Here is a 27,705-nt window from a genome sequence, read left to right as displayed (position 1 = left end):
GGGCTTTCAGAAGTTGCCACAAACTGAATTATTAGTAAGGGGCACACTCAATGCCCTGCTTACTGCAATGAAAAGCTTCTGCTTTACTCTCAAAAAATCTCTCCATATCTATCAAAGCAAAATTATTCTTATAAGCAGAATAGCACTGGAAGCTTAGTAAGCTTACTCAAAGTCCACCTATAAAACCTATCAAGCCAAAAGCCTTTTTCTTCCTCTGCCAATTTAATTAAATGTACCTTTGTCTGTTCATGTCTTGCCCACAGACAAGCTATTTATACCCTCATTTATAAATAGTTGTGGATTCTTTCCTCAGTTAGAACCTCTTCTTAAAGGTATGGTCCAACTCAGAAGATGGAGATGAAATCAGCAAGTCAGTTGCAATCACCAGACTTCTTGTCTATCTAAACATAAACTGATTAACAGGGCACACCTTGCAAGCAAATATTGCTGACCAATCAATACCGCAGTAAGTAGCAGATTAAAACCACTCTGGGACTTCTCATTACTATCCATGACAGTTGATATATTTCACCTGTCCTGGTTAGCCTTCTAGAGAAAAAACTATCAGGGCTTTTTTTCACTAGAGTGAGTAACACGTAAGTGGGAAGGAGTCTAAAAAGAGAGTCCAAACACGAGAAGCCAAGTAAATGCAATAATTCACTCCCCCAACATGACAGATGTTTGGCAAGTCAAAAGTCAGCATCAAATTAAATTGTTTCCCCTGCATTCACACAATGCTTTATGAGTTTATTCACTCATCCTTCAAATATCTAGAAAAAAAATTCTCATGATGTATCTAAAAACAAAATTCAGAAAAGTCCAGTAAAGAGCTCATTTTCTAGGTTTGGTCTATAAATGCTTCAAAAGAAGTACCTGGCTCTTCCCCTCCATGATTTCTTTGAGGCGTTTTAAAACAGTGCTGAGGCTTCTTAACTGGACTGCAGTTCGAGGATCATGACCTCCAAGAGGTGGTTCAACTTTCCTTCGATTGTCTGGAAGGGAAGAGAGCGATATTCTTTTCTTCCATGGTACATCAACATTCACATTACAATACAAAGCCACATTAGAGGGAAAAATATTCAGGTATATATATATTTTAGAAAGTTACAATGTGTATTGCTTCTTATTCTTACCCTTGTGTTCTTCCCCCCCAAAGGAGCTACTGATGCCAGATAGTTTGCTGTGACTGACATTTTAAATACCACCCACTGTGTTTACAAGAAGCCATTTAAGTTCTCTGAGAATGAAAACATCTTTCCAAGAAGTGATTTTCAACCTACTAGATGAAGCTTGTAGTAGTCTATTACAGAGCACTGAGGTCTCATTTTTAAAATGCCCTCTAAGGATACTAATGCTTACAAAATAATTGCTACAATATACATGTTAATTCTAGGAGTAGTGTAAGTCAATGCTTTAACCTGAACTTATTTATAAATTACTACAGCAAAAATCAGGACTCTGTTGCTCATTCATTTTAAAAACAGTAATTCAGAATAAAATGCATTCAGAAGTTCACATTTTTGAAGGGTTTGGAGTTTTTTGGTTTGGTTTGGGGTTTTTTCTAAGAAAAACATCAGGTCACTAAAAACTTGTACAGTCACTCTTGATTAACTATAACAAAGAGACTCCTTAATAAGAATGTAATACAGCCAATTTCTTTTACTTTGAAGCATTGCTGAACAAGTTATAAATAGGTTCCTTCTCTCCAGAAAGATTTGAAATCACAGCTGTCTATTTACCTAAACATTTAAACATTTTCAGAGTCTCTTTTCTTAATCTACAACTGTCTGAATAGTTTAAAGTTTCTTACCAGCTTCGTTGCTCTCCATCTGACTAGTGTTTTATTTAGCTTGCCCCTAGTAGAGGAAGAACAGACATGGCTGCTTTCTGTTTACTGCCTGAGCTATCCCTGATGTCAGCAGCAATGCTGACAGCTCTGTTAACTGTTGCTGTGCAGTAACAGCTACGCTACCGCCTCGTGTGCAGCAGACTAAAATCCTCCCTGTAATGTGACCAAAACCGTGGGATTCCATGCCTTCCCTTCAGCTTCTTAGGTGGTATTTTTAGTCAATCAGCCCACGCTTTGCTGCTATGTACAGCAAAGAATGCACGACATTTTCCTTTTTAAGAAAAGAAACCCATTTCTGTAACTAGCCGCTTGGAATTGATTTATTTTTAAAAATCAAACAGATTTTTGGGCAGTACAAAGTTCAGTATTCCAGGGTGATTAAGGGGACTTTCATATTTCAAGAAGACATTGATAATACCAGAGAAATCTCTGGCTCCTCCTTGTTTCTATCACAAGATCTGTGCTGTGTTCACTTCCTGGTACTTCTTCTGAATTCAAGAGTATCTCCTTTCCAGGAATGTTGCTTCCAATTCAAAGAATAGTCAGATCTACTACCAATAAATCTTGTCAGGCAAGCAACTTCCAAAAAACAAACATACACAGCACTTAGGAAATGTCACAGTTCTTGTTAGTTAAAAGCCCTTTTCTCTGTTCTATAAAACAATGTCAGAAGGATGTCACCTACATAAGAAAAAACATGCTGTCAGCAATAGCAGCACGTGGCCAACCTGTTTATTATACTAGAGAAGTTGACTGATACTCAAATTAAAATTCAGTTGTTTCTTTTCCTTCTCAATCATGAGATTTCTCCCTTTCTGAGGAAAAACACAGGGTATAGCAAGAAAGTAAGAAGTTATCACTCCTTCAGCAAAGGAAACGCTGTTTAAAACACCATCCTTAAAAAGAATTCCCATGTATCAATCTTAGGTTAACTTTTACCCTTGATCCAAACTGCATTATTATATGTTAAAAATTAACTCCTACATTTAAAAAAAAAAACAAGTTAACTTATTTTAACAGAAAACATCATCCTTCTTGTATGTATTTATGGTTGCTGATCCTTGGTAAAGCCACGGAGAAAAACTCTGAATTACAGAAATATGTTTTTACAGAGTTTCATGACTCTGTAGTATTTTAGCATTCATTTTACAGTGACAGACAAGGCAAAAACACCACAAGGAACTGCTTTGTTGCAACCTAGAGCTTCAGTTTATAGGAGAGCTGACCATATAGTAACACACGAGGTAGAGATTCACACAGTTTCAACAATAAAAAAATACCCTACCCCTGCCAGAGATGCTACAGTTTTGCTAATACAAAACAACATTAAGTGCTTTTTAATTACTTGCTGCCACAGCATAGAATTTCATATTCAATTTCACTACCACCGTTCAAACATCACATCTTCCTCAAGTCACTGCCATAAAAAGCACTGCCTCAAAAGGTAGGAAAACTGTCCTTAAGTTTATTTTATAACATGCATTTTCATGTTCCAAAATCATTTTGATTAGAAAAGATGCTCTGGTAATAACTTGCACTACAGTAATAATATAAAATAACTAGATGGTTTCCAGTAACTACCACACACTTTCCCCAGGCCTTCTTCCCCTTCTATATCACTGGCCATTCCTTGCTCTTGCTAAGCTCCTTTGCCACTCCCTATTAATGCCACTCTGCTACAATTGTCTAGAATTAACAGCATTATCCTGTATGACAGGGCAGCAAGCTAGAAGTGCTTTTAAAACCCATGCTCCCTCTGCAGCAGTCAGCATTTCCAGCTCTCCTTAAACAGGATTTGCAAGCTGTGACATTATCTCAGTGACAATAGTCTCATTATTGGACTATTTTGGTTCAATCCAGCACCTTGAAAGCCCTCATCTGACAGCACAGCACACACAGTCCAACACAACCAGCTGGGCCCATGGTCCCTTCGCAGTGACTCCAGCTCTGCAGCTCCTGCTCCAGCACACGATGATGCAACAGAGCACCCAAGAGAGAGGCCACACAAGCCATTGCACAGTCTCAGCACTGGTTCTTCAGCCACACAACCCTCAGAGCATCTCTGATATACACCAGGCATCTAACAAAAGCCAGGAAGGAACTATTATAATGTTTTTGTGTAAGCAGACCTGAAGGGAAGCACAGAACTGAAACCCTACATTACTGCTGCCAGACAAGAGTCCTACAAAAGCCACCATCCCTCCACATTGCTCTGCACTTGCAGTTGTCAGCCAGCACAGTCCCTGGGCCATGAAAAGATCTGCTGCCCAAACTCTACAAGCTACTGCACAGATGAAGGGTGAGGGTCAGCATCTTCAGAAGCAATTTAATTTCATCACTGTTTAGAGGCATCAGCAGCAACTTTTTATTTATTTATTCCTTTCAGTTTGATTAACTTGATACTTTATTTAAAATCAAGTAGGCTAGAGAAATCTTTGTGAAGGGCTTATATATTTTCCTGCCTACACTTGCCCATGTTAAGTATCTAAGTAATGGAAAAGCCTAGAGAGACATTTATAGGCCTGTGAACACAGGGCTACTAGACTACAATTCAATTAGCCAACTCACTGTCACTGAAGTCAGTGGGTGACCCAACCTATCAATCTGGATGTTTATGTAAATCCCATCACTTATTTTCCTGCTTTTCACTATTTAGATATGACAATAATTTCAAAGATTTTTTGTGCAGGCCAGCATCAGCTACAATAGCAGAAATAAAATTCTCTGCTAGTCAAAGAAAATCCTCAAAGACCTGATTATTCAGCACCATTTAAGGTAGAAAAAAGGAAAAAAAAATTATTTTCTGAAGTTTGCTTCAAAAAAATTTAACACCTTGTTTTTAGAGAATGAAAATGCAAGTATTTTTCCCCCCTCTTCAAATAAAGTGACATGGCCTAAAAAACTCCCCCCAAATCTTCTCACCAGTCCAGTACACTTTTACATGTGTTACACAGAGATCATGTTTGTTACAGCACCAAGGTTGATTAGGGGAAAATACTCAACAGCAAGTCAGGCGACTTGGCACACAGTACCACAGAAATCTTCAAAAAGTGAACAGCAATTCCTGCTTGTTCTAACTTTACTTCTTTACAGGCTAATTCATCATTACATTTTTCTAAGCATGTTTGCATCCAGACCCAGAGAGACGAATGGAGGTCCTGAAAAGGAGCTGGAATAATACAGAAAGAGTTTCTCCCACACACCTTAAATTAAATTTTGTGCAAGACAGTATTTCCCTTATCTTATTCCCTGGCTGCTTAATCCCAGAGGAAGTCAAACAGCAAGATTATTTCTGCCTTCTGAGTACTGAACAACATACCTCACCCGAAGGTTTCTAACACTTAATCTGCAGGCAACTTCCAAGTGATTTATAACAGCTACCAAGAAAAAGCAGCTAAGAGCTGTTCCTGAGGCATTTGACACAATTCTTTAAGAAAGAGCCCAAGCAAACAAAACAAAACAGAACCCCCAAATGAATTAATTAAACTCCTTTACTGCTTTATTGGAAGAAGTACAGCTGAAAAGATCAAACAGTACTAGAGGGCAAGGAGGAAGATGATGAACACGTTTAAATAAACATGCAAATGACTTAGGTAAAAATGCAAGTTATCTATACTAGAGTTTTGCCTGGCTACTAAAACTACACATCTTTTTAAATATCCCATACACATTAACAACATTTAGGATCTGATTTGTTTGCACTAAGTACCACACTCTTGGAAATAGTGTCTTGCACAAGATTGTTAGCCAGTTATCAGTTTCCTCAAGGCTATCACTAATAGCCAACAGTAACCAGTCAGATTTCAAGAGGACCCCCTGCAATCTACTTTCTAGCTCTTCCACATCTTCATAAAGCCTTTACACAGTTACACCTTTGAAATCACAATCAATTCATATACCAGCTAAAAGATTCAGTACAGAATCTGGCAATAGTTTCACGGTTAGGCAGGACAGGAAAAAAAAGAAAAAACTTAAGCATAACTTCCTATTCAATTCTCCTCAAAAAAACTAGAAGCAAAAATCCCTTGAAGACATAAACATCAAGACTAAGCACTAAAGTTAAGAGTTAGCATGTGGATGTTAAGAAACTGTAGTCTCTCAAGACAAAGCAGAAATGTTCAGGATCAAAGTTCAGGGGACTTTAAAACGCTGGATGTGTTTTTGCAGCCTATTCTGTTCCAGACTGTTTTCCAATTGAATGAGCAGAGCCCCAACAAGAAGCTGTCTTGCTGGAACACCAAGAACTGGATGGTTATGAGGTTAAAGTGTAACCTCACTAACAGAAGCATTGTAGCCTGATCCAAAATTCTGCTATGAATCTAGACACTCAATGAACCTTTGCTCACATCCTTCCACCTCACCCTGAAGCATCCTGGCTAGTACAACATTGCTTTATAGAACAAAGAGCTGAAATTACCCAGAGTTGCCGTTGCAGAAGATCTTCTTTGCAGCTCCCCAGTCAGTTGTTTTTTGTAAGGAATTGGTGATCTCAGAGACTGAGCCCTCGTGGGATGCTGAGGACTGGACCAGCCACCACTCAATGCTTGTGGATCACTCTGTCCTGCCTCTGCTCTCTCTGCTGGAGATGAAAGCCTGCCATCATCTAGAGTTGACAAAAAGCAAGAAACCACCTGTTCAGACATGATGAAGAAAACCAGTAGCACACGCAAAGCTAAGGGTAAAAAAACTCTCACAAATAGCTCTTTTGGATCATGATTAAACAAAACAAAACAAATTAATTTTAAATTTTAAAAATACAACACACACCACAGAAACAGGACAGTAGGCTGTCTTTCAGGCTCAGGTTATTTTGAAATTCCCTAATGTGAAAAGTGCCCAAAAAAACTCTGGCAGATTATTCTTGAATAAGAATGTGAATTATTCTTGCTAAATAGAATAACTACACTTGACTATCAGCTTCTGCCGTGAAATGATATTTTCAGTTATTTTACAAGCCAGGACTAAGGTCACATTAAAGTTACTAGAGCCTTTAATTTCCATCAGCACATCAAGTATAGACAGGTTCTCATTGATTCCCATAAGTAAGATGCACATTTCATGTGTTCTTTCAAGGTTGTTTTCCCGTTCACTTAACAAAAGACTTTGCTGACTCTAGCTACATCTGTCAGAAAAAAAAACAAGTGAAGACAATATTGACCACATTTTATGCAACCTTCAATAAATTAGCAATGACAGGTGCTACTCTACTATGCAAACTAATAGCAGCCATACCAAGTATTTATTTTTCATTCTGCATAAGAAGAGTCTGAACAGATCAGTTTGCTTACGCAAAAAGCTGTTTGGCTCTTTTCCCCCAGCCAAACATTGCTGAAGTATGCTTAGCAGAGCTGGATAATGAATAGACTAAACAAAAGCAGCTGACCAGTGTGCCATCTTCATCCTAAAGAGATACACAGACTTTCCACAAAACCCAGGTGCATTCATTCACCACTCTTTTCAGGATTTTTCTCTGAAACAAAAAGGAACTCACACAGTTTTTTTAGAGTTTTCCCACTGAGAACGCATTTCATGACACATGCAGCACAAAGGCCAAAATCAAATAATACTTCTAAATATACAAAACTTTCACAACATTTCAGACTTCTTGATGGGGAACATCTAAGCCATGCAAATTAAGTGTGGACTTCCTGCTTTATTGCAGCCCAGCTGTCATATGAGATGCACAGGAAGGTGAGGGGTGGATGAAGTCTGAAGTAAGAACTTGCATGGGAAGGACAAGCATACATTTTGCTCATACAGGCTGGCAGAGGGTTACTCCTACTTTCAGCCCCAAAAAAATGCATACAGACAAAGGAAATTCTGATGTCAAGCTAAGAATCTATATAATACTATCTGCTAACTGGCTTGTCTTTGATTTTCACAGGCAGCCACAGCTTTCCAGCTGCAAGATGCTGGCTATCTTCTCTCATAATAAAGCTCTACTACATCACCCAAAAGTAAGATGCAACATCTCTCACGGCAGAACTGACATCAGCCCTTTGACATTGTGCTTCTAGGGCCAGAGATTAGCAGCAAACAGCACGCACAACCCATGACCACACATCCCCCCAGCACTTGCCTTTGCTGAAACGGAAGAGATTTACAAAAGAACTGTAAGCTGATTTAAAGGGAGGCTCGTCCTGGTCAGGAGTCAGGGGTTTGAAGTGAGTGAGATGAGACGGGCTGCTGGGAGAACGAGGTAGATCACTGGTAGAGTCCAGTGTCGGAGAGCGTTTGTCATCTGCAGCCATTTCAGGTGCCCTGGAAAGAGGTCAGCAACACACATTACACACAGGGTGGTGAAACAGAATCTCTTCAGTGTTCTGAACAGGAGGTGTCTCATTAGATTCCAAAGGAGGGACATTCACCCAACTGACCACAGGCATCTGCTATTAGCACAGATCAAGAGTGCCAGAGGAGCCCATGCTCCCAGCCCAGCCATTGACACGAGAGCAGCATCTCTGCAGAGCATAATTCAGAGTGCCTAGTCAAACATCCAGAGCAATAAAGTAAACAACCACTACACTGATGACACACTCCAGTAGAGGTTTATGAGAACCTGAAGTTTTCAAATGGAGACTCTGCAGGCAGATCACAAAGAAGTTTTAATTTTGACAGCTCTTCTCCTAATGTGATTTCTGCAGCCCTTGTAACACAACTGAAAACAGACATGCCTGAGCAAGCACAAGGCAGACTCGTTGTTTGGCCAGGTTAACTTCAAAATGAGAAGTAGAATAAACTATAAACAAAAACAGGACTGAAAGATTAATTTAGGTGGGAAACTATTTCCCACCCCTCTTCATTACAATACAGGCCCTTGTGCAAGTTACCAGGGAAGCAACCCAAACTGTGGTTTACTCATTGTCAAATCTAACATCTTCAAACAGCCTCATTTTTGGAAGCAGCTCCATTAAGGAAAAACAAACAAAAACCCCAAATCACTTTCCGTATTAGGAGAAGCCCTACTTGTAAACCTTATTTTCTGCATAACAAACTTCATACAGCCAAGAGTCATACTTTTTCCCAACCCATACTCTTTAGGCTGAGCAGACACCCAATTTCTTTCACAACACCTCACTCAGCCTGCACTTCTAGCCTGCTAGGCTAAGATGCTTACTACCTTCCTCTTTGTTTAAGCAATACTGAGTGAAATGTTTGACAAAGTAGGAACACGGGGAGCTGATGGAACCTATGAGTGACAGCTGATTTTTACCTGTGCCAAGAATCAAAATCCCTTATGAGCCTACTTCCTGCTTAGCAGCTGATACACACTTCTTCATGAAATAACAATTTCCAGTTCCCACAATTATTCCCTAGAACTTACAGGCATATATTGTTGACTAGAATATTTTCTTCCAAGTTCCAAGAAGCCACACTAAAAGAAATCTGTGCAGTCCAGAGAAAATCAACATGATCAGCAAGTGACACTGAAAGTGCTAACAAGCTGCAGGCAGCTCATGTGACAAGGTTTGACTATTCCTACAAAGAATGCTGAAAAGATGGTACCTGCAAGTCATTCACATGACTTCTCAATGGACTTCTGCTTGTTGCTCTGTACAGTAAGCACCTTCAGCCCAGTTTCTTTTGCTATTCACATATCCTCAGGAAAGAAAACAGAGAGGCATCATTTACTAAGTTTCAAGAGAAACTTTGGTCAGGGTCTTTATGTAAGGCTGAGTCTTAGTCTTCCACATCCCTCTCCCTTGTAAATCAGGGTATGTTTTGCTGCTGTTCATTTCACCAGTATTATTCAAACAGGTGATTTGACTGTATTTAAACACCAAAGTTCATGGAACGTTTTCCTTGAAACACATTCTTCAGGTAAAATTGGCATTGTTTCTTCAATATAAAGGAAACTAATAGTTTGATTTTTAAATGATGAACATACAACAAGGGTGTACCTTCACACACACACACATTAAAAATGCCACTGTGACGTCAAACAGTTTTGTAGGAAACTGTGTTCATATTTCAGCAGCTGACTATAGCCCAGCAAGATAACAGCTACAAGCAAGTCTCTGAAATTACATTAGATGGATATATATATATATATAAATCTGTATATATATATAAATATATATATACAGAAAAATAAAAACTTTTTTTTCAAGGGGGGAAAAACCCCATAATAACTGCTTCTGTCACAGCAGTATTGGTCTAAGTAAAACTACTGAAAAGATTAGCACTGTACCTGGTATGATCTCCAGAAACACACAGGTTTTCTGTGCTGTACAAGACACTAGCTGTGGAATCTATCAGCCTTTCTATGCTTTGGCTGTCCCACTAAAGGGAAAATACTACCCCCATCCCACCGCCAGAAGCCAATATATAGTCACTTCTTCGTGTAATACGGGAAGTGAGAGAGCAAGGTGCACATATCGGTCAGCAAGCAGAAAACCAGAGAACATTCCTCACAGGATCCTCACCAACAGTCACGGGCAACGTATCTAAACCCACCGGAAGGTTCAGCTTCAGCAATCACCACTCACCACTGATACAATACAGACTACGAGGGCGGCTGTGAGCCTCCCTCCTCACGCGTACTGCTGCTCCAGCCACAGCAGCGCCGGGACGTCCTGCGCCCCAAAACCTGACCGCAACTGCTCAGTGCCAGAAGGCTACGGCCACTCCTTACACAGACACTACTCCCGGGCACCTGGATAACACACCCAGGGTGAAAAACACCCGCAATTCAAACGTAACTCGTGACAGTTCCCTTCCAACCTCTGCGCAGAAGACAGCGCCTTTACTCTCCCCCCTGTTTAGGGAACACGGCCGCCTTCCCTCGCCTGCGATGACAGACCGGGAGATCACCTGCGACGGGACGGGGAGGACGCGGTGGGCAGCAACCCCCGGAGAGCCGACGCCAGCCGCTACCAAGGCCCCGCCCGGGCAGGCTCTGGGAGCAGGGGGACAGCAGAGCGATGTGGGGGCGCGGCCCCGGCGGGCTGTGCTCACCTCTACCCGCGGCGCGGTGCCGGTGTTGAAGCGGCACCGCCGCTCTTCCTTCCCCGCCCGGCCCGGCAGCGCCGCCAGCCCCGACCAACCGCCCGCCGACCGCGCCGCTCCCCTCCCAGGCATCGCCAATCGAAGCTCCGCGCACTCCACCCGCCGACTGCGCCCGGCCCCGCCCCGCGGCCCTTCCGGGCTGCTCCGCACGGGTGCGGCACACCCGGGCTGCTGCTTCGGGAGCCACCGGCAGTGCGGAGAGCCGGTGTGTCCCCCGGGAAGACGTATTCCATTAATATTCCCTTCTCTTCTATTCCTGGCCGGAGGTTCCTCCCCGGCTACTCTCCCCGCCTCGCCCCGGCCCCAGAGAGGTGCCCGCTCCTGCCCCCGGGGCCGTGGTGTCGACACCGCCGCCCCAGCGCCAGCGGAGGAGCCCGTGCCCGCTGTGGGTACCGCATTCCTGAGCTGGGCTGCGGCGCTCTCTCTGGGGCACGCCCGAGCCCCCCGGCGCCAGCGGGTTCCCTGTGCCTACGGGCACTCACTGCGCGGGGCTGGCGGAGCGCGGAACGGGCCCAGTCCGGAACGGCAGCCGCACGCTCCAAGCTGTCGCGGGCCCCTCGCACGAGGGCACCGGCGCGCGACACCGGGGCGGGCCGGGCTGCTGGCCCCGCGCCAGCCGCGCGCCCCCTGGCGGCCCCGCGCCGCCGCCGCGGGGAGGGGCCACCCGCGGCCAGCAGGGGGCGCGGCCAGCAGGGGGCGCCGCCGCGGCGGCGGGGCCGGGCGGGGCGGGGGGCGCGGCCACATAAAGGGCCCCGCGCACGACCCGGCCCCGCATCGCCTTCGCACCGCCACACCGAACGGGACGGAATAGCACCGCACCGCACCCGGGTTGCAGGTAAAGGGAATCGCCACCGCTCCAGCGTGCCGCGGCTTCGGCGGCCGCACGGCACCCTTTGTCCTTTCTCTCCTGGGCGCGGCACCCCGCAGCGGGGCCCCTAGGGGCTGGATTGTGGTTAAGGGCTTTTTTCCCTCGGTGCGGGCGGGACCCGTGGCCGCGCCCCGCCCGCCGCGACTGGTGCTGAGGGCGCTGTACCCCGGGCTCGCCCGCCCTGTCCTGGGCTGGGCTGTCTCCTCACGCAGTCCTGGGGTCCCCCGCTGGTCGGTGGCGTCGTGGGCGCGGGCCGGCCTCGGGGGCTCTCGCCTGTCCCCGCCCGCTTGGGGAGTGGCCCCGGTCGCGGCCGTGCCAGTGCGGCGGCTGCTGCCCGCGGCCCGGTGGGATAATCCCCCGTGTGCTACGAGATCGCCTTGCTAGGGGCGTGTGCGGCCGAAAAACGAGTGCAGCCGAGAGCTCGGTTGGTGCCAGCGACCCGCTCCGTGCCCCCTGCGAGCCGCCTCCTCTAGGAGGAGGAGATCAGCTGTACACCGGAGTTGCGGACTTGTTGCAATAGTTAATTATTGCCCATAAGGCCCCGAGCCCTTCCTCCCGACCAAGTGATATTTGGAAATACACAGTTTCTTCTAAATGGCCTTGGCATTGTGCCTGGGGTAAGTGTAGTTAGGGAAGGGCTGCTGCAAGAGAAAGACCTTGCTGGATTTTGGCGGCTCAGTATAAAATCAAAGGGGACAAGTGCCGAAGTTGAACTGTAGGGAATGTGTGCTCTCTAGAGGAGCCTCTGGGCGTGTTAACTGGTGTGCAGGAGAGGGATGCTACTGCAGTTCTGCCCCAGTTCATAGAGACACTGCAGACGCTGGTGGCTGAGGAGGGGAAAAGTACCAGCACCTGGGCCATGATCACGGGAACATGTTGGATGCTGTGAGAGTCATTGAAGAAGCTGCTGTTTCCACACATCAATGAGGATGTATCTCAGTGGAGGCGTGTCTCACCTACCTTTGTGTTTCCTGCATGACAGCGGCATTGAATAGTTCTGAAACCAAACCTATTGCAATGACTGACTTAGTCTGATTTGTCTTATTTAAGTAGAACCAGACTACAAAACAAGCAGTGTTTTGTGGGTTTGTGCCTGTCTATATTTTTGCGTAAATGAATCAGACTGTGTTTCAGATTGTTCCAAAAGCAAAACTGAACTCCCCTGGAGTAGTAATTCTGTGACTAGGCCATGGGCTGTGATATAGACCTTATTTATTTAGATAGTCACAGCTGAAAATTGGGTTAAAAATACTTGCATAAGTAAACTGAGTCCAGACAAGAGTGTGGTAATGTGAAGTTCACGTTCTCCCTGAGGACTAGAGAGGCCAAATAGAAGCCAAGGTGCTGTCTGTATTAGGGATAGAAGTGCCTGAAGTAGGTTTATCTTTTAAACTGAATCTCAGTAACACAATCTTATTTTACATTTTCAATTTATTTTTTTTTTTTTAGTGCTTTGTATTATTTTTTGGGTGGGTTTTTTTGTGGAGGTGGCTTTGTTTTGAGTGAGGTTTTTTTGTTAGGGTTTTTTGTTGTTTTTTGTATGGGAGTGTCTTTTTTTTGGGGGATGTTTGGTTGGTTTTTTTTAATTTTTGCACTTTAAAAGGTTCGGAAAAGTTTGATCCTCTGAACACAGCTTAGAAAGTTTACTCTCTTCCCAGACTAAAATTGTTTAATAGATTGGATTTTGGAAATGCTGCACAAGTTGCTTTAATTAGGAAAAAAAAAAAATTATTCTTGGGGTAGTTTCCCAACGTGCTTGTAATGTGGCGTCCTTGCTCTGCACAAGGAGTGCACTCCTCAGAATGACTTGCTCTAGATGAACAGATCCTGTGTACAGTGGGACCCTTCATTCTGCATCAAGAAATTCACTTGGTCTCTGAGGCTGTAACCTCAGGCACAAGGGCTTGCTATCTCACTGTAGTATCCCAGCAGCTGCACACAAGCACAGGACTGTCTGGAAGGAGGAACTTGCCAAGTCACAGCTCTTGCATAATTGGAGCTGAGACCCAAGAAACCGTGGCTGTTGGAAAGCAGGGCACTATGTTAGAGCACTTCAGTACTTTCTCAGGTTTTCTTGACAAAGAACAAAGTGCAAATAGAAGGGCAGAGTTCAAGTTGATTTTTTTTTTTTTTTGAGGCTTTGTACACAAATATCTTGGGAAACCTCTGCTCCCTACAGCAAAGAAATCTGTCCAGTATATTTATTTTAGCTGTAGAAATAAAGCTTGCCACAAAAAAACACTTGTAGCTCTTGGATTTTTCTACCTATTTCCTTCCTTCCTGGGGGACAAAGCTAATAAAGAAGTTCACAATATATTAATCTTATTAGTTTCAGCAATATGAGCTGCCATTGTAATCATGTCCATTAACCCTTGATTTTCAGAAAAAGGTGGAGAAACAGGCAATTAGAACTTGTGAAATCTAAAAGTAAACAGTGCTTATCTATTTCTGTAGAATTTGGGGGAAGAATTTGGTCATGTTTTCAAATTCTCTGATGCAACCATAATTAAAGCCCATGCCCTTAATTGTCAAGATAGTAACCTTTCTTTCTATCCTCACAGAGATCTTCCTAGGTGCTGGGGCTTTAAGGAAGATACCATGTAGCATGAAACTAAGGATAAACTGAGGTTATTTTCAAGACTTTTTGGAGAGATCTTGTATTCTATCTTAGTGCCTCACCTAGTTATGTTGTAAAAATGCAGGATACATGTATTGGTAGCTTTTAACTTAGGTTGGACTTTTTTTATATCTGTTGCAGTTCAAGATGTCTAAAAAAATCCGTGGAGGCTCTGTTGTGGAGATGCAAGGAGATGAAATGACACGGGTCATCTGGGAACTGATTAAAGAAAAGCTGATTTTTCCTTATGTAGATCTGGATTTGCACAGGTAATGGCTCTGTGACTGCTTTCTTCTGCAGTTTGCATGTGTCATTAGGTGTTGATGGATTTTCATTTAGCACTGGAAGCATGCCCTCCTCACAGCAGTAAGCAATGGATGCTGAATTCTGAGTTAGCTTTTTGCCTGTGCTGTGCCTTTAACAGAGTCTCTCAGAGGCTTGGCCTGTGTTTTGCTCTCCTGTGTCTTGGGGTTTCCAGCACCTGCACCCCTGAGTGGGCTTATGGCTTCTTGCCATGCCTGTTTGAAGATCTGCCCAGAGGACAAAAGGGTGTGTGTAGGGCACAGACTCTGCCCTGATGGCTGTAAGCTGGAGCTCTGCTGTTGACAGTGTGAGCTAACTGCTGCAATTACTCCCTGAAGCTAGCCTGTGCTCCTGTACTCCCTTCTGGAAAAAAAAAAACAAATACTAGCAGCTGGGTACAGCAAAAGGGACATGTTATCTACAGCATCTGCCCAAGAAGAACAAATAATCTCTTCCTTTTCTGGCCACTGAGCTATAATTATTAGATAAGTATCCAGCTACATTTCTCCTAGCCATGTAGACAGAGGCTTTCAGTGGTATCTGACATTATTAAACCCATGAGTCTGACCTCTTCCCCTGCTAACTGGAGCCATTTGTATGCCACCTACATCAGGCTTTCTGCTTTTCTTCTGGGAACCAGGCAGACAGGAACCCAGCAGCATAATGCATGCACACAGTTTGGAGAGCATCCCTTTTCAAAGAGGGTGGGAGGAGGGCAAACAAACCTCTGGCTGAGGCAGCACAATGGCTAGATTTGTATACAGCTGGCTGTGCTTCAGGGCTGTCCCATGCTGGGCACCCATTGTTCTCCAAAAGCTATTAAAACAGAGAGCATGGAAATGATCTTCCTCTGATGTTTGAGGGGAATATTGGCAGTTTTGCTGCCAGAGCAGTATTGTGGGTCCATTATCAAAGCAGTTTTTAAGCCTAGTGTAGCTTCATGTGCCCAGTACATGAAGTAAGCCAAGAGCCCTCAGCACAAGAGGTTTGAAGTAAAGGTTCATATTCATCTGAGGATTTTGCTGCTTCATACAATTAGAATCCTCACTGACAGCTGCCATTGCAGGAAGCTCAAAAGGCAAGGAAGAGGAAATACTGTCCCATGCTGGCAGCAGACCTCAGCCATAAACTGAAACTCTCCTTTCACCAATTTCCTACCAACCTCCACTAGCAGACTCTTTAAGTCTGATTTCTTCCAGTCCAGCAGCATTTGCACTGGAAGAAGGCTAACTTCAGTTGTGGCAGAATGCTGGAACTACTCACAAGCACGTATGAGGTCTTGTTTCTTAACTTTTGAACACAGACAAATGTCCTGGGCAGTTCTGACCGTGTTTGTGGGTTTGTTACAGCTATGACTTGGGCATTGAGCATCGTGATGCTACAAGTGATAAAGTAACTGTGGAAGCTGCTGAAGCCATAAAGAAATACAACGTTGGCATAAAGTGTGCAACCATCACTCCTGATGAGAAGAGAGTGGAGGAGTTCAATTTGAAGCAGATGTGGAAGTCTCCCAATGGCACAATTAGAAACATTCTAGGTGGCACTGTCTTCAGAGAGGCTATTATTTGCAAGAACATTCCCCGGCTGGTGTCTGGATGGGTGAAGCCCATTGTCATTGGCCGTCATGCTTATGGGGATCAAGTGAGTCACTTCAGTGTTTACCCTTCTTTTTGTCTTAACAGGCTTATTCCTGACTGGTATAGAGCTCCAAAGGCTTAGATGTCCCTGTGCTCCTGCTCTGTCCCTTGCATTCCACCTGGGACCACATACAGGCTAGCATACTGCATCTGGCAAGTGTGGGAGAGCCAGGTTCGTGCCTCTCTTCCTTGAACAGCATTCAGAAGCCTGTGCTTGGACTACATAGGCTTGTACTTAGACTTAACTCCGCTAAGTTATTGTTCTTCACCCCTCTAGAACCCTCCTCCCTACATAATAATGTATTTAGAAAATATCCTTTACACTGCCCACCTTCTTACTTTTCAGGACTTTCTGGTGTCAAATACTGCTCACAGCAAAAATGGATAAAAATGAGTGATTTCTAGAAGTGGGCAAAATTGCCTTCTGTATGTGGATGTGTTTTTGTTCTATTTCTTTTTTAAACTTTTTTTTTTTTACTGTAATCTGCTACTTTAACTTGCACAACACACCTGCAGAGTTGGTATCTGACCTAGGCACATCAGGCTGTGGTACAGAAGTAGGGAAAACCTTTTTTATCAGAGCTCTCCTGACAGTGGTAGTAGAAGGTTGTGGAAAGCCCTGGAATAGTTCTCAATGTTGTGCCCTTTGACTAGCCTGGAAGATAAGAAATCAGTCATGTCAGCTCCATGGGCAATCATATGCTATAAAGCTACCAAATATGGCAAAAGAAAATTGTTCTAGAAGAGCCAAATGCTTAAATAGGTGGCTAAACCTGCAAACTGAAGGCAAGTCATTAGATTACCTGAGATTGGGAGGTAAAATAATAAATTTTCAAGAGAAAAATAATTGCAGAACCTTGACACTAGAAAAGAATGGGATTCAACTTCCTTAAAGGTTGTGAAAAATTGAGAAGGTAAAAATAATTATAGCAAACAGTGGATTAAAGGGGAAGGATTGAAACCCTGCAGAAGTATGAGATTAAAGTGAAAGGAACAATATAAGAACACCCAAAGGACATAGGAGCAAGACACTAACTTCAGAATAGCTCAGGGAACAGATTCCCATGACAGGAGGGAAACTACCTGAGGAAGAATAACGAATTTCAAGGAAAAGTAACCTTAAATAGTACTGTTCAGGACAATTGGGAAAATGAGACATCATTCTAATACTTGAAGTTTTTAATTTCAAAGACTCCGACTACAGGTTTGCCTTTCAAATGTCATTTTGTATGATGTATGAACCCTGTAATTTATGAGATCAGCAGCTGTAATATGAATGGCTTTTTTGAGGCAGGGAGAGGAACCTTTCTATCCACCGATGACACAACAGTCTAAATACTCTGCACTTTAAAACCTCAGCATATCTGCAAAAGTAGGTACTCTGCCAGTTGATGGGGCCCAAGAATCTGTGAACTTTTTCCCCTGAAGGGGAAGATGGTTTCTGAAACAGGCAGACTTTTGACTATTTAAGGACACAGTTTAGTGGTACTCTTGGCAGTGCTGGGTTAACTGTTGGACTTGGTGATCTTAAGAGTCTTTTCCAACCTAAGTGTTTCCATGACTTTTGTCTTTCTACTCTCTAGTAAAATAATCCAATGACAATATGGCTGAATAAAAAGTCTACTTAATGGAGACTTTAGTAAAACTGTCTTTCTGTAACTTGCCCTCCCAAATGAGGTCTGTCTTTTATGGTTCCCTCTTCCTGATAGATAAAATAATCATGTCAATTTTATTTTTTTTAACAGTACAGAGCAACTGATTTTGTGGTACCTGGGCCTGGAAAAGTAGAGATGACCTACACTCCCGCAGGTGGAGGCAAACCAGTCACATATCTGGTCCATAACTTTGAAAGTAGGTATTTTCTCTAATTAGTGATCAAAACTGATATTTTTTATTTAATTCAACCTTGAATTATCACTCAGATCTGTTTGATGGTAAAGTATGACTTGGAGGTAGAGTAGGGGAGAAAGTTGGGGCCTTCTTCATTTATTTTTCTGAAGTTACTGAAGTACTGAAAGTTCCCTGAAGTCTTCCTGGGATCAAAGAGGCACATCAAGAGCACAATCATATTAGATTGGCACCTGTCATGCTCCTAATATGATGACTCTGGTAGCAGCACATACATTTTTCTCTCTGATCAGAGACAAACTTGCTATGTAAACAAGGCTTGACCTAAGGGGAGATATATTTGAGAACAATCTATGTGTAATTCTTTCTGGGTTTAGGGTGTTTTACTGATCTCTTTGCAGTTTTTGCCCTTCTTTATGAAGCAGTCTTTTTATTTGCTGAATAGAAATGAGAATTAACACTTTGTCAGGTGGAAAAAGGATTTCACAAGGATGCTCCTGACTATGTAGACTGTAACTGATGCAGTCTCAAAGGTTTTGGTTCACTCCTCTCCCTGCTGCTGTGCTGGTTGCAGACATTGCAAGGCTCAGGAGTCCTGACATTGCTGGGCTTTATTAATGGAAACAGTTACACCTGCTGCTAGAACTCAGGCTGTTTTTCTCTAGGGGCAGGATTCAGGAAAACATCATATAAATTATGTCTCTTATCTATCATTAATCAGAGGGTTCAGGATTTAAGGTCTTATGGTGATCTGTGTGTGCGTGCAGTGCTTTGGTTTTACAAGAAAATGAAACCATGAAAACCACAGCCTCCTTGTTTGTGTGCAGTTGGTTCAGCAAACAGGTACCAAGATTGACATATGATCCTCTTTTATAATACTTGATTTCTCTGGCGTGCTTGTTCGTAAGGACCTACATCTCTACCATCTCTTGTTGCATAGCCTTTCATCTGGAGTTCACCTGCTTCACAGCCAGTCCTAATCTGTTTCCATTTGATAGGTGACTGGTGAGCCTGTGTTGGAGACGTGTGGCCATCCAGTTGCCAGTCTGATTTGCTGCTCTGCATTGCACCAGCAAGCAGAAAGCAGGGAAGTGCAAAGACAGATGACTGCTGTTGCTCTGGAGAGCTGCCCTCCCAGATAACTGTTGTGCCAGCATATCTCCCAAATGGTTAAGGGTAGCTTGTCTTTTTACTGTACTGATATGTTCAACCTTGACGCTGAATCAAGAGATTTTTAGTAGGCAGTAGGATTGTATGATTGCAATAAGGATTTTCTTTTACATGTATGAAAATAGCGGTTTGAATTAAACTTAATAGCTGTCATCCAGCAACCATGAAATCATGGCTCCTCAGGACAGTCTCTGTAGCTGACCACACCCTGAACTATCATTGACTCCATAGGGAAGGTACAAGGACATGTATTGTTCGCTGGTAACAACAGGAATTTCATTCTCTGCCAATATCAACTTTAAAATGACATTGCTATCTTGGCAAGCAAATAAACCTCCTCTGGCTTCCCCTCTTCATTCTGCACATATGTCCATACAGTAAGAACCATCTGGAGGTAAGGACAAATGGATATTAGGATAGGTATTTAAAAACTCAGGGTGTCTCCAGAGCAAAGATCCCTGATATTGGTACTGTACAAAAACTAGATAGATGGTGGTAGTGAAGTGCTTAAAATTAAGTACATGGTATCTACTTTTCACTAGAAACACAGAGTTGTGCTCTGAAAATGACAAAGCTTTCTCATGAAGCTCTAGATCATGCTTTCACCCACAATCATTCTCTTCCATGATCTGAGTGCTGCTTTCTTTTAGGTGAGCTGGGCTGCAAGTTCGGCACACTTCCATTTCTGCTTCTAACACATCTGCCTTACACAATCTAAGTCATGTGAATGTTGATGGTTCCTCAGAGCCTTCTCAGGACTTGCCTGAGCACACACATGACTGGCACATTCTTCCCACAGCTTACTAGAAGTGAGCCTGAGCGGGTGGATCAAAGCTGCAGGGTAGGCCACACATGTGCTGAAAAAATGCAGGAATTCATGTGGAGTCTTGTTTAACTGAGCTAGGCAAGGCAGTTAGTTAGCTGCTGGAGTTAGTTCTGAATGCAAAACATTTGAGGTGTAAACACATCCATTTCTGGCTTTGACTGAGACCTCCTGCTCCAAACTGCTGCCTGTTGCTTTGATAGAAAAAGACTGTATCACTTAAATGGCTAGTAGGAGTTCAAGTACACTCACTTCTGTCATAGGGTACTTGAGTACTTAGGCTGGATTAGAACAAAACTTCTTAGAGGGATTAGATCACATTATTAAGATGTACTTACCTGTAAAACAAAACCACCTTCCTATCTATGTGTCACAGAGCTGCTGGAGCTTTGAGCTGATAGTGCAAAGCAAATCCTGAAAGAACCTTAAATTGAGAACTATATGAAGACACATGGGGAACGCACCAGCCTGCCTGCCAGCCAGAGTATGCTATGAGGAGAATAAAATTCTTAAATCAAAACTAAATCTAGTTGATTCCTGTCTATTCTTCCTCCACTAACAGGCTGTGGTGGTGTAGCCATGGGAATGTACAATCTTGACCAGTCTATCAAGGATTTTGCTCACAGCTCCTTCCAAATGGCACTGTCTAAAGGCTGGCCCCTCTACATGAGCACCAAGAACACTATTCTGAAGAAGTATGATGGCCGCTTTAAAGACATCTTCCAAGAGATCTATGACAGGTAATCAGTTGTGTACTTCCTACTGCAATGCATAGTCTGCAGCAGGAGTATCCTCTCCAGCCTTTTGAGTTGCTTTTTCAGACACTCAGCACCACTTTTGGGACACAGTCTCTGTCACAGTCTCCCTTGTCCTGCAAGCCACAATAATCAGTGCAGAAAGCTCTGCTAAATGCAGCTGTGGTCTCCGTCTCTTCTCATAAAGCCACAGATTCTCTGTGGGTGCCTCTATGACTCTGAAGTATCCTTGCTATAGCCTCGCAAAGCAGACAAATTAAAAAAGAGTAAAGAGAATGCAGAGGGTTTTTTGTCTTTAGTCTTAGCTCTGTGTACATCTCTATGGACAAACTGTGTAATCCCTGTTTATATGACAAGGTGTTTTGATTTTTGTTTTCTAGAGAATACAAGTCCCAGTTTGAAGCCAAAAAGATCTGGTATGAGCACAGGCTCATTGATGACATGGTTGCTCAGGCCCTGAAATCTGAAGGAGGCTTTGTTTGGGCCTGCAAGAACTATGATGGGGATGTGCAGTCAGACTCTGTTGCACAAGGTATGAGGTGCTTCCTGTGCCACACTGAAGCAGGCTTAGTAGTAGTCTCTTGTGGCCTTCTGTCATCTTATGGAATGGCCCAGGAGGTGGTATTAGGTCTCAAAACTTGTATTTCAAACCTGTGGCCAGTTATGAAGGTATCAGACAGTCAAAAAATACTGATTTTGCTTTTACAAGAAAATCTATTGAATGTAGACTCTATAGTTGTATTTACTTACAGGAGGGAATTTCCTACTGCCATGATAACTTGTAAGCTTTCTATTCTAATGGACAGTATTTAGACAGCTGGTTCCCTGTCACTGACAGCTTGAGTTAAGCTGGCTGCTGCTGAGTGTGATGGCAGGTGCTCTGCAGATAAGTAATAAAACCTTCAGAACCTAAAGCTACCTGTCAGGTGTAAAGAGAGAGCTTGATATGTTTAACTTTACATATTTTCAATTCTTGATCAAACGCCTATATAACCAAGGTGCCCAGTGCCAAAATTAATATGGATGCAGAATTCCACAGGATGAGATGTGTGGTTTTATGCAATATGCTCTTTCTGAAGTAATGCCACTAAACTGCCTCTCACAGAACAAGGATGTGTGTTGGACTGCTAAACAAAGCAGCCTTCAAAGATGCAGATCTCTGAAACTTATAGGGTTAAAGTGGTGTGAATGTCCAGTATCAGAAGGTGCTGGTTCCTCTCACAAGAGCAGATATTCTTGATAAGAAGTTAGTTTGTTTCCTATCACGCTGTATCAAAGACAAGCAGCCCAATATTTTCTGTTCTCGTTCTGTACATTTTCAGTAGAAATCTGTCTAGCAAATTAGGTGAGAAAACTAATTTTCTTGAAATGCTGCAGAAAGTCTGTGTATCTATATCTCATGTTTCAGCAGGACTTCATGTTGAGATGAACTGTTATTTTGATGTATAGGGACTTGCCAGTTAGTTGCAGAAGTGCTGCTTCAGTTCTGTTGTTCAGGGATTTTCATATCAGTGGAAGGACGTAGGGGGACTGTAGGATGGGGAGATTAAGGGGAATTTGAGGGAGCTGACCAAAGAAGACACTGAACTTTTGAAACTTGTACTGTGTAGGTTATGGCTCTCTGGGCATGATGACCAGCGTGCTGATCTGCCCTGATGGCAAGACTGTTGAAGCAGAAGCTGCTCACGGGACAGTTACTCGTCACTACCGCATGCATCAGAAAGGCCAAGAAACCTCCACTAACCCCATTGGTGAGCTGCTTTTCAATGCCCATCATCATCTCTACACATGAAAGAAAAAGTTTAGAGTAAGAGCATCTGTACCCTTTCTGTAGACAACTTCACCACTGAGTGGTAAAACTTGCAGTTCATAATGCATTTTTCTTCCAGAGACTGTGACAAAGCTTAAGGAGAAGGAAGTACCTAAGATTCTTAAATTCTCATTGATCAAAAGAAACTACAAAAGTCAGAGTGTCTGCAAACAATCAGAAAGTAGATCAGTAAATTACACATGTGACGTGGAAATTGCTGTGTTAGTCCCTGACCTACTATATAAGCACACAGCAGTGAGTTTTGGATAAAGGGGCAGGGTGAAAGGGAAGAGAGGAATTAAGGAGGTAAAGATGAATTAAAGTAAGAAAGGAAAAGAGAAAAAGAGAGAATTAAAGAGGAAAAAGAAGAGAAAAGAGAGGGAAAATAAGATCACCAGTACTGGTTACAGCATCGATTCTGCTGAGGGTATGCCAATCCTGGTTTCAATGCTGATCCAGCTGATAAGTGGCAATCCAGCTGCATTGGTCTGGCTGCTGAGATGTCTGGGGCCCTGGGGGCACCACCTGGGCTTGAGGGGGTCAGAGTGGGGAGTACCCTTTTATGGACAGGTTTGTTGCTTTTTATGTACATTAGTCATCAAGTGCAGTCCATTCTTTCAGGCCTGTCTGGAAGCTGGTGAGAGGACTGGGAGTCTTTGGTGTCAATCCCACCCTATACTCCATGCCCACTTCCTGCCACTCATTCTTGTGCTGCACTGTACTGTGTTGTGGTTCTTTCTCACGGAAGAATGCTCTCCTGTTTCCACCTGGCCCCTCTTTTCCAGTCAAAGCTTGTTCCTTTTTATGGCATGTCAGTACCAACAGTTCATGGTTGGCTCTACAGCCATCCAGTTATGAGTGTTGGAGACACACACATTTGCTCCTTCTCTTGAGATGGGCTCATCTGTTGGGCAGAGCACAGTGCTGATAGCACCAAGAGTGTAGGTTCAATCCCTGTATGGACCATTCACATAAGAGTTGGACTCAATGATCCTTCTGTGTCCCTTGTAACTCGGACTATCTGTAATTACATGTGTATCTTCTGGAAATGGCAAGCTCCAAAAGATCTCACTTTGGGCTGCTGTTTAAAGGGTTGTTAGAGAGCAGGGTGAAGTATGCATTAGCTCCTTATAATCGAGAGCTTGAGGGATCTTGCTTTGGGTCACTTTATGGGGTCGCAAGAGAGTGGGCTTTAGCCATAGTAATTTTCCATCCTTGCTGCAATTCAAGTCAGTAACTTTCTTTGAAAATCCAGTAACAAAAATATTATTCAACTTGGGTTGTTATTCAGGCAAGAAGAATACCTTTTCAAGGCTGTTCATTAAAAAAAAGGTGTTCGTTAGATACCACTAGTTCCTGGGTTTCTGATAAGCTTGAGAAGGGCTTAGTCCAGGTGTGGTTTGCCAAAGCCTAATGAGCATTTCTCAAATCACAGTGTGTTCTGAGAGAGGCGAGGGAATACACTCCCAAGAGTACCCTCATGACTTAAATCAGCTTCTCTGTGTCTCTACAGACACAGCTACAGCCTGAAGCAAAAATCAGGCTGGAATGGAGTGAGTGTGAGCAATAAGCCAGACCTAACCTAGCCTTTGAGATATGTACTCTCTCCTCTAAAAACAACTGGTTTATAGCCGCAAGGCCTTAAACCTTAAGTTAGTTGTTTATTATTTTACTCCTCTTTCTGATGGCCCAGAAGAACCAACCACACCTCAAGCCATGGACACACTCAAAGTGTAAGTGCATTTGAATGGGACATGAGGAAAGAATCCTCTAAATTTGCTTAGAGACCAGAGCATAATGTAGTGTTAGGAAAAGGACTGCACCCTTCTGTCACAATATTCTATGTAACTATAGAGGCCTACCACCTGTCATTCTTTCTGACTTGGGCAGGAGGAAAGTGAAATGACATGGAGAGATTACTGGAGGCAGTGAGTAGTTTCTGAGGTTCTGCTTTGTTTTTTTTAGAGTTGCATGAAAGGCAAAGCATACCTAGATGAAGTGTTCTTTCTCATACCAGATTTTCTTTTTTTCAGTCTGCTTTCCTTTTTATTGGTATTAAAAAAAAACAATTATTGTTCCACATGATGATTTAGAGCAACTTTCAGGAAGTTCTAGATGGATAGAATAACCATGTTCTCTTTCAGCCTCCATCTTTGCATGGACAAGAGGCCTTGCTCACAGAGCTAAGCTGGACAACAACAGTAGTCTCAGGAACTTTGCAGTTGCCCTGGAAGAAGTCTGCATTGAGACCATTGAATCTGGCTTCATGACAAAGGACCTTGCTGCCTGCATCAAAGGCTTGCCTAAGTAAGTGTATGAAATAACCAGCTATGCTTACAGGAGGCTGTTTTACGTGGTGGTTGTGATCAGCATTTGCTGGAATGTGATTTTTAGTAATAATATAATTATAATGGTAAAGAACACGAGTCTGTCTCACAGGACTCACCTGTACTCATGCTATACAAACGGAACATGAGACACTCCTTGACCCAAGCAGCTTAGTCCAGATTGATCTCTCCCTGCTATTGCACCAAATGAATGGGGGGAAAAAAGTAAAGAAGGAACTGAAAACTTTTAGTTTTTTTTTTTAAACAGTCTAGCTGTGTTGGCCAGATCCGAATAAATCAAGAAGCCCTACATAACTAAAATATTACCTGGCTATCTCTTTCCAGAGCCTTTTGTCAAAAAAACCCAATCTGATGAGTAGGAGAGAACTCTTTTGGTTTTAGAGGCATAACATAGAGTTTTTTGCACAGTCTTCCCCTGCTTTTATTATTTGAGAGTCTGTACAGCTAATAACTGTCTTGTTTTGTTTCCTCCCACCAGTGTGACACGTTCTGATTACCTGAACACCTTTGAGTTCATGGACAAGCTTGCTGAAAACTTGAAGCGGAAGCTGGCCTCTATGCCCAAAGCTTAGGGCATGGGTTCTACTCAAGCTCCCCCAACAAAGTCTCCCACTTACATAAGAGTGTAAGTGGCACTGTCTCGTGCTTTGTTGCGCTTTTTTTAGGCTGTCTTCAGCTTTGTCCCCCTGGTATTATCACACTGGCAGATACGTCCTATCAGAATCGTCTTTTTGCCCAATTACTCATATTTCTCTTGATTTTCTGTCTGCTCTTTCTGCTCACACTTGAGTCCTCTTGCAAAGCATAGGCTGGAGGTCTCTTTCCTCATGAAAAGTGGATTTTGTAGACTGGAATTATCTGAGGGAACTCTTCATGACTTGAGAAGTATAAACTGGGGGTTTTAGCAAACTCTCCATACTTTGTATCTCAAAATAGGTACCTTAACCCTTTGCATTAAGTCAACACTTTCAAGACTCTGCAGCTGTGCTGGATTCACCTCATACGTACTTCAAGATCGTAGACTCTAGCAGGAGAGTGGGAATGGTGCTCCACACCACAGTCTCTATTCTTCCTATCAGAAGCCCCCTCATGTGTCTTCTGCCCCATCTCACAGACTTCAGTCTCACTAGAACATGTTGCAACTTTTGGCTGAAGAAACTTCTTTACATTTTGAGCACACTCTTCAACCTTGAGATCTATCAGGATTACTTTCTGAATTGTTTTTAGTCGCAGTTGTTTTCTTTTTTCCTGATCTTGCTTTCTTAGCAGTTGTTCTCATCAGTTTTCATTTTTCAATAGGCTCCCTCCAGGGTACAAACATTCACCCATGATTGCTGAATTTTTAGACTCACTCCCCCTAGATGTGAAGCTATACCAATATATAGATGATACTCTAATAAAAGGAGATTCCCATGAAAAGGTGGGAAAAGCAGAAGCAATAATGGGAAGCATTACATGAAATAGAAATTGAAGTTCCACTTGAAAAACGTCAAGGATCAAGTAAAGAAATAAAATTTTTGGGTACTTAGTAGATGCAGGAAATGCAGTATGTCCTCCAGTCATTTTAAAGAAATGAAAACAAACACAAGTGCCCTCATCAAAAAGAGAATTACAAGAGTTAATGGGAGCTTTAGGACATTGGAGAAAACATGTTCCTGGCTTTTCTGTCATTGCTTGCATAAGTGACTCTGTATTGTGCTTTGCTGTGTAACATTACAAACACTAGATAAAAATGAACATAGACACTTTTAAAACTTTCAAAAATCATGTTTTCTGAAACCTTTGAGCTGCTGGGCTAAGGCCCTACTTTTGCAGATGAATTTGATAAAAGCTTGGTATGGGTCTGGATACCTAATTTTGTTCACAGCAGACCTGAGGTTTTTCTCTATTACTTTGATCTATGTCTATCTCTTCCTCTCAGTGTGAAGGCCAGTTTGTGTCACAGCTCTGGTGAAACCAGCAGTGACCTACTGTCCAGCAGACCTTAGAAATTAATATCGTCCTCTTCTCTCCAGTACTTCCCAGTGAGCAGAAGCTGAGCTCAGAGGGCTATGCCAGCTCAACTGCAGCCCTTCTAAATTTATCTTGTAGTGCCAACCAGAGCACAGTTTCCTGATACCAAGGGATTTGGTTCCATTGCTGCAGTCAGGACTGTAGCATTTGAATAGCACTTAGTAAATGCTGGAAACAAGCCTTATAGGCTAAGAGCCTACCAAAGCCATGCTGCAGTGTCTAAATGCAGGCCATGCATTTAGTTATGCTCCTTCTGACTGGATGTGAAGCATAGGAACTGTTAACCTCTTCCCTCACCCCACAATTCATAAAGGTGCAAACTTTTCTCCAATTGTCTGGGCTATTACTTACCCTTGTTGTCTTACAGCAAGTCAGATCATGACTGTGAAAACTTACTCCATCCATGGTTGTATGTTGGGTTTTTTTTAAGGAGTATTTTTAATTCAGACTAAAATAAAAGCCAACTAACATTCATTGTGTCTCCTTCCTTTGTGTGATTAGCAGATACGGGGAAACCCTGCCTCAGAGAGACTCCAATAGCTTTCAGCACAGTCAAGTACATGCTGGGACAGACTGCTGGAATGTGATACAAACACAAAGTATCTCCCCTCTTAGAACAGAGTTTTAGTTTGTTCTTGCCTAGGCAAAGCTGTCG

General features: G+C 43.0%; 2 protein-coding genes across 20 annotated transcripts in view; one reads left to right on the top strand and one right to left on the bottom strand.

Moving 5' to 3' along the window:
* Window positions 1-11,487, bottom strand: part of PIKFYVE (phosphoinositide kinase, FYVE-type zinc finger containing) — a 63,887-nt gene extending 52,400 nt beyond the window's left edge. For 2 of the 19 annotated variants that reach the window (XM_086897568.1, XM_086897576.1), the window contains exons 1-5: window positions 11,341-11,487; window positions 9,356-9,449; window positions 7,929-8,110; window positions 6,267-6,452; window positions 874-992 (exon numbers count right to left, since the gene is read on the bottom strand). In XM_086897568.1, coding sequence (XP_086753694.1) covers window positions 874-992; window positions 6,267-6,452; window positions 7,929-8,110; window positions 9,356-9,366 — 498 coding nt within the window. In that variant the 5' untranslated portion in view covers window positions 9,367-9,449; window positions 11,341-11,487. Of the gene's footprint in view, window positions 1-873; window positions 993-1,810; window positions 2,016-6,266; window positions 6,453-7,928; window positions 8,111-9,173; window positions 9,230-9,355; window positions 9,450-10,663 lie in introns of those variants that run through there. The other 17 variants (XM_086897570.1, XM_086897579.1, XM_023931513.2 and 14 more) reach the window with 15 other exon arrangements.
* A 72-nt stretch (window positions 11,488-11,559) lies between these two features.
* IDH1 (isocitrate dehydrogenase (NADP(+)) 1) lies at window positions 11,560-27,524 on the top strand. Its single transcript, XM_086897563.1, has 9 exons — window positions 11,560-11,693; window positions 14,485-14,612; window positions 15,996-16,287; window positions 18,029-18,134; window positions 20,687-20,864; window positions 21,260-21,411; window positions 22,490-22,630; window positions 24,834-24,996; window positions 25,516-27,524. Exons 2-9 carry the CDS (start codon window positions 14,491-14,493, stop codon window positions 25,607-25,609), a joined length of 1,248 nt encoding a protein of 415 aa, XP_086753689.1. The 5' UTR covers window positions 11,560-11,693; window positions 14,485-14,490; the 3' UTR covers window positions 25,610-27,524.
* Window positions 27,525-27,705: the final 181 nt, after the last annotated feature.

Source organism: Cyanistes caeruleus, chromosome 7, assembly GCF_971803275.1.
Source record: "Cyanistes caeruleus chromosome 7, bCyaCae1.hap1.1, whole genome shotgun sequence".
NCBI lineage: Eukaryota > Metazoa > Chordata > Aves > Passeriformes > Paridae > Cyanistes > Cyanistes caeruleus.
The sequence above is the reverse complement of the archived record's forward strand: the minus strand, read 5'-3'. Positions and strand labels throughout refer to the sequence as shown.

Coding starts and splice junctions, on each gene's coding strand:
- IDH1 (XM_086897563.1), top strand. CDS start 14,491: ATGTCTAAAAAAATCCGTGGAGGCTCTGTTGTGGAGATGCAAGGAGAT. Junction 22,631..24,833: donor AACCTCCACTAACCCCATTG/GTGAGCTGCTTT, acceptor GTTCTCTTTCAG/CCTCCATCTTTGCATGGACA. Junction 24,997..25,515: donor TGCATCAAAGGCTTGCCTAA/GTAAGTGTATGA, acceptor TCCTCCCACCAG/TGTGACACGTTCTGATTACC.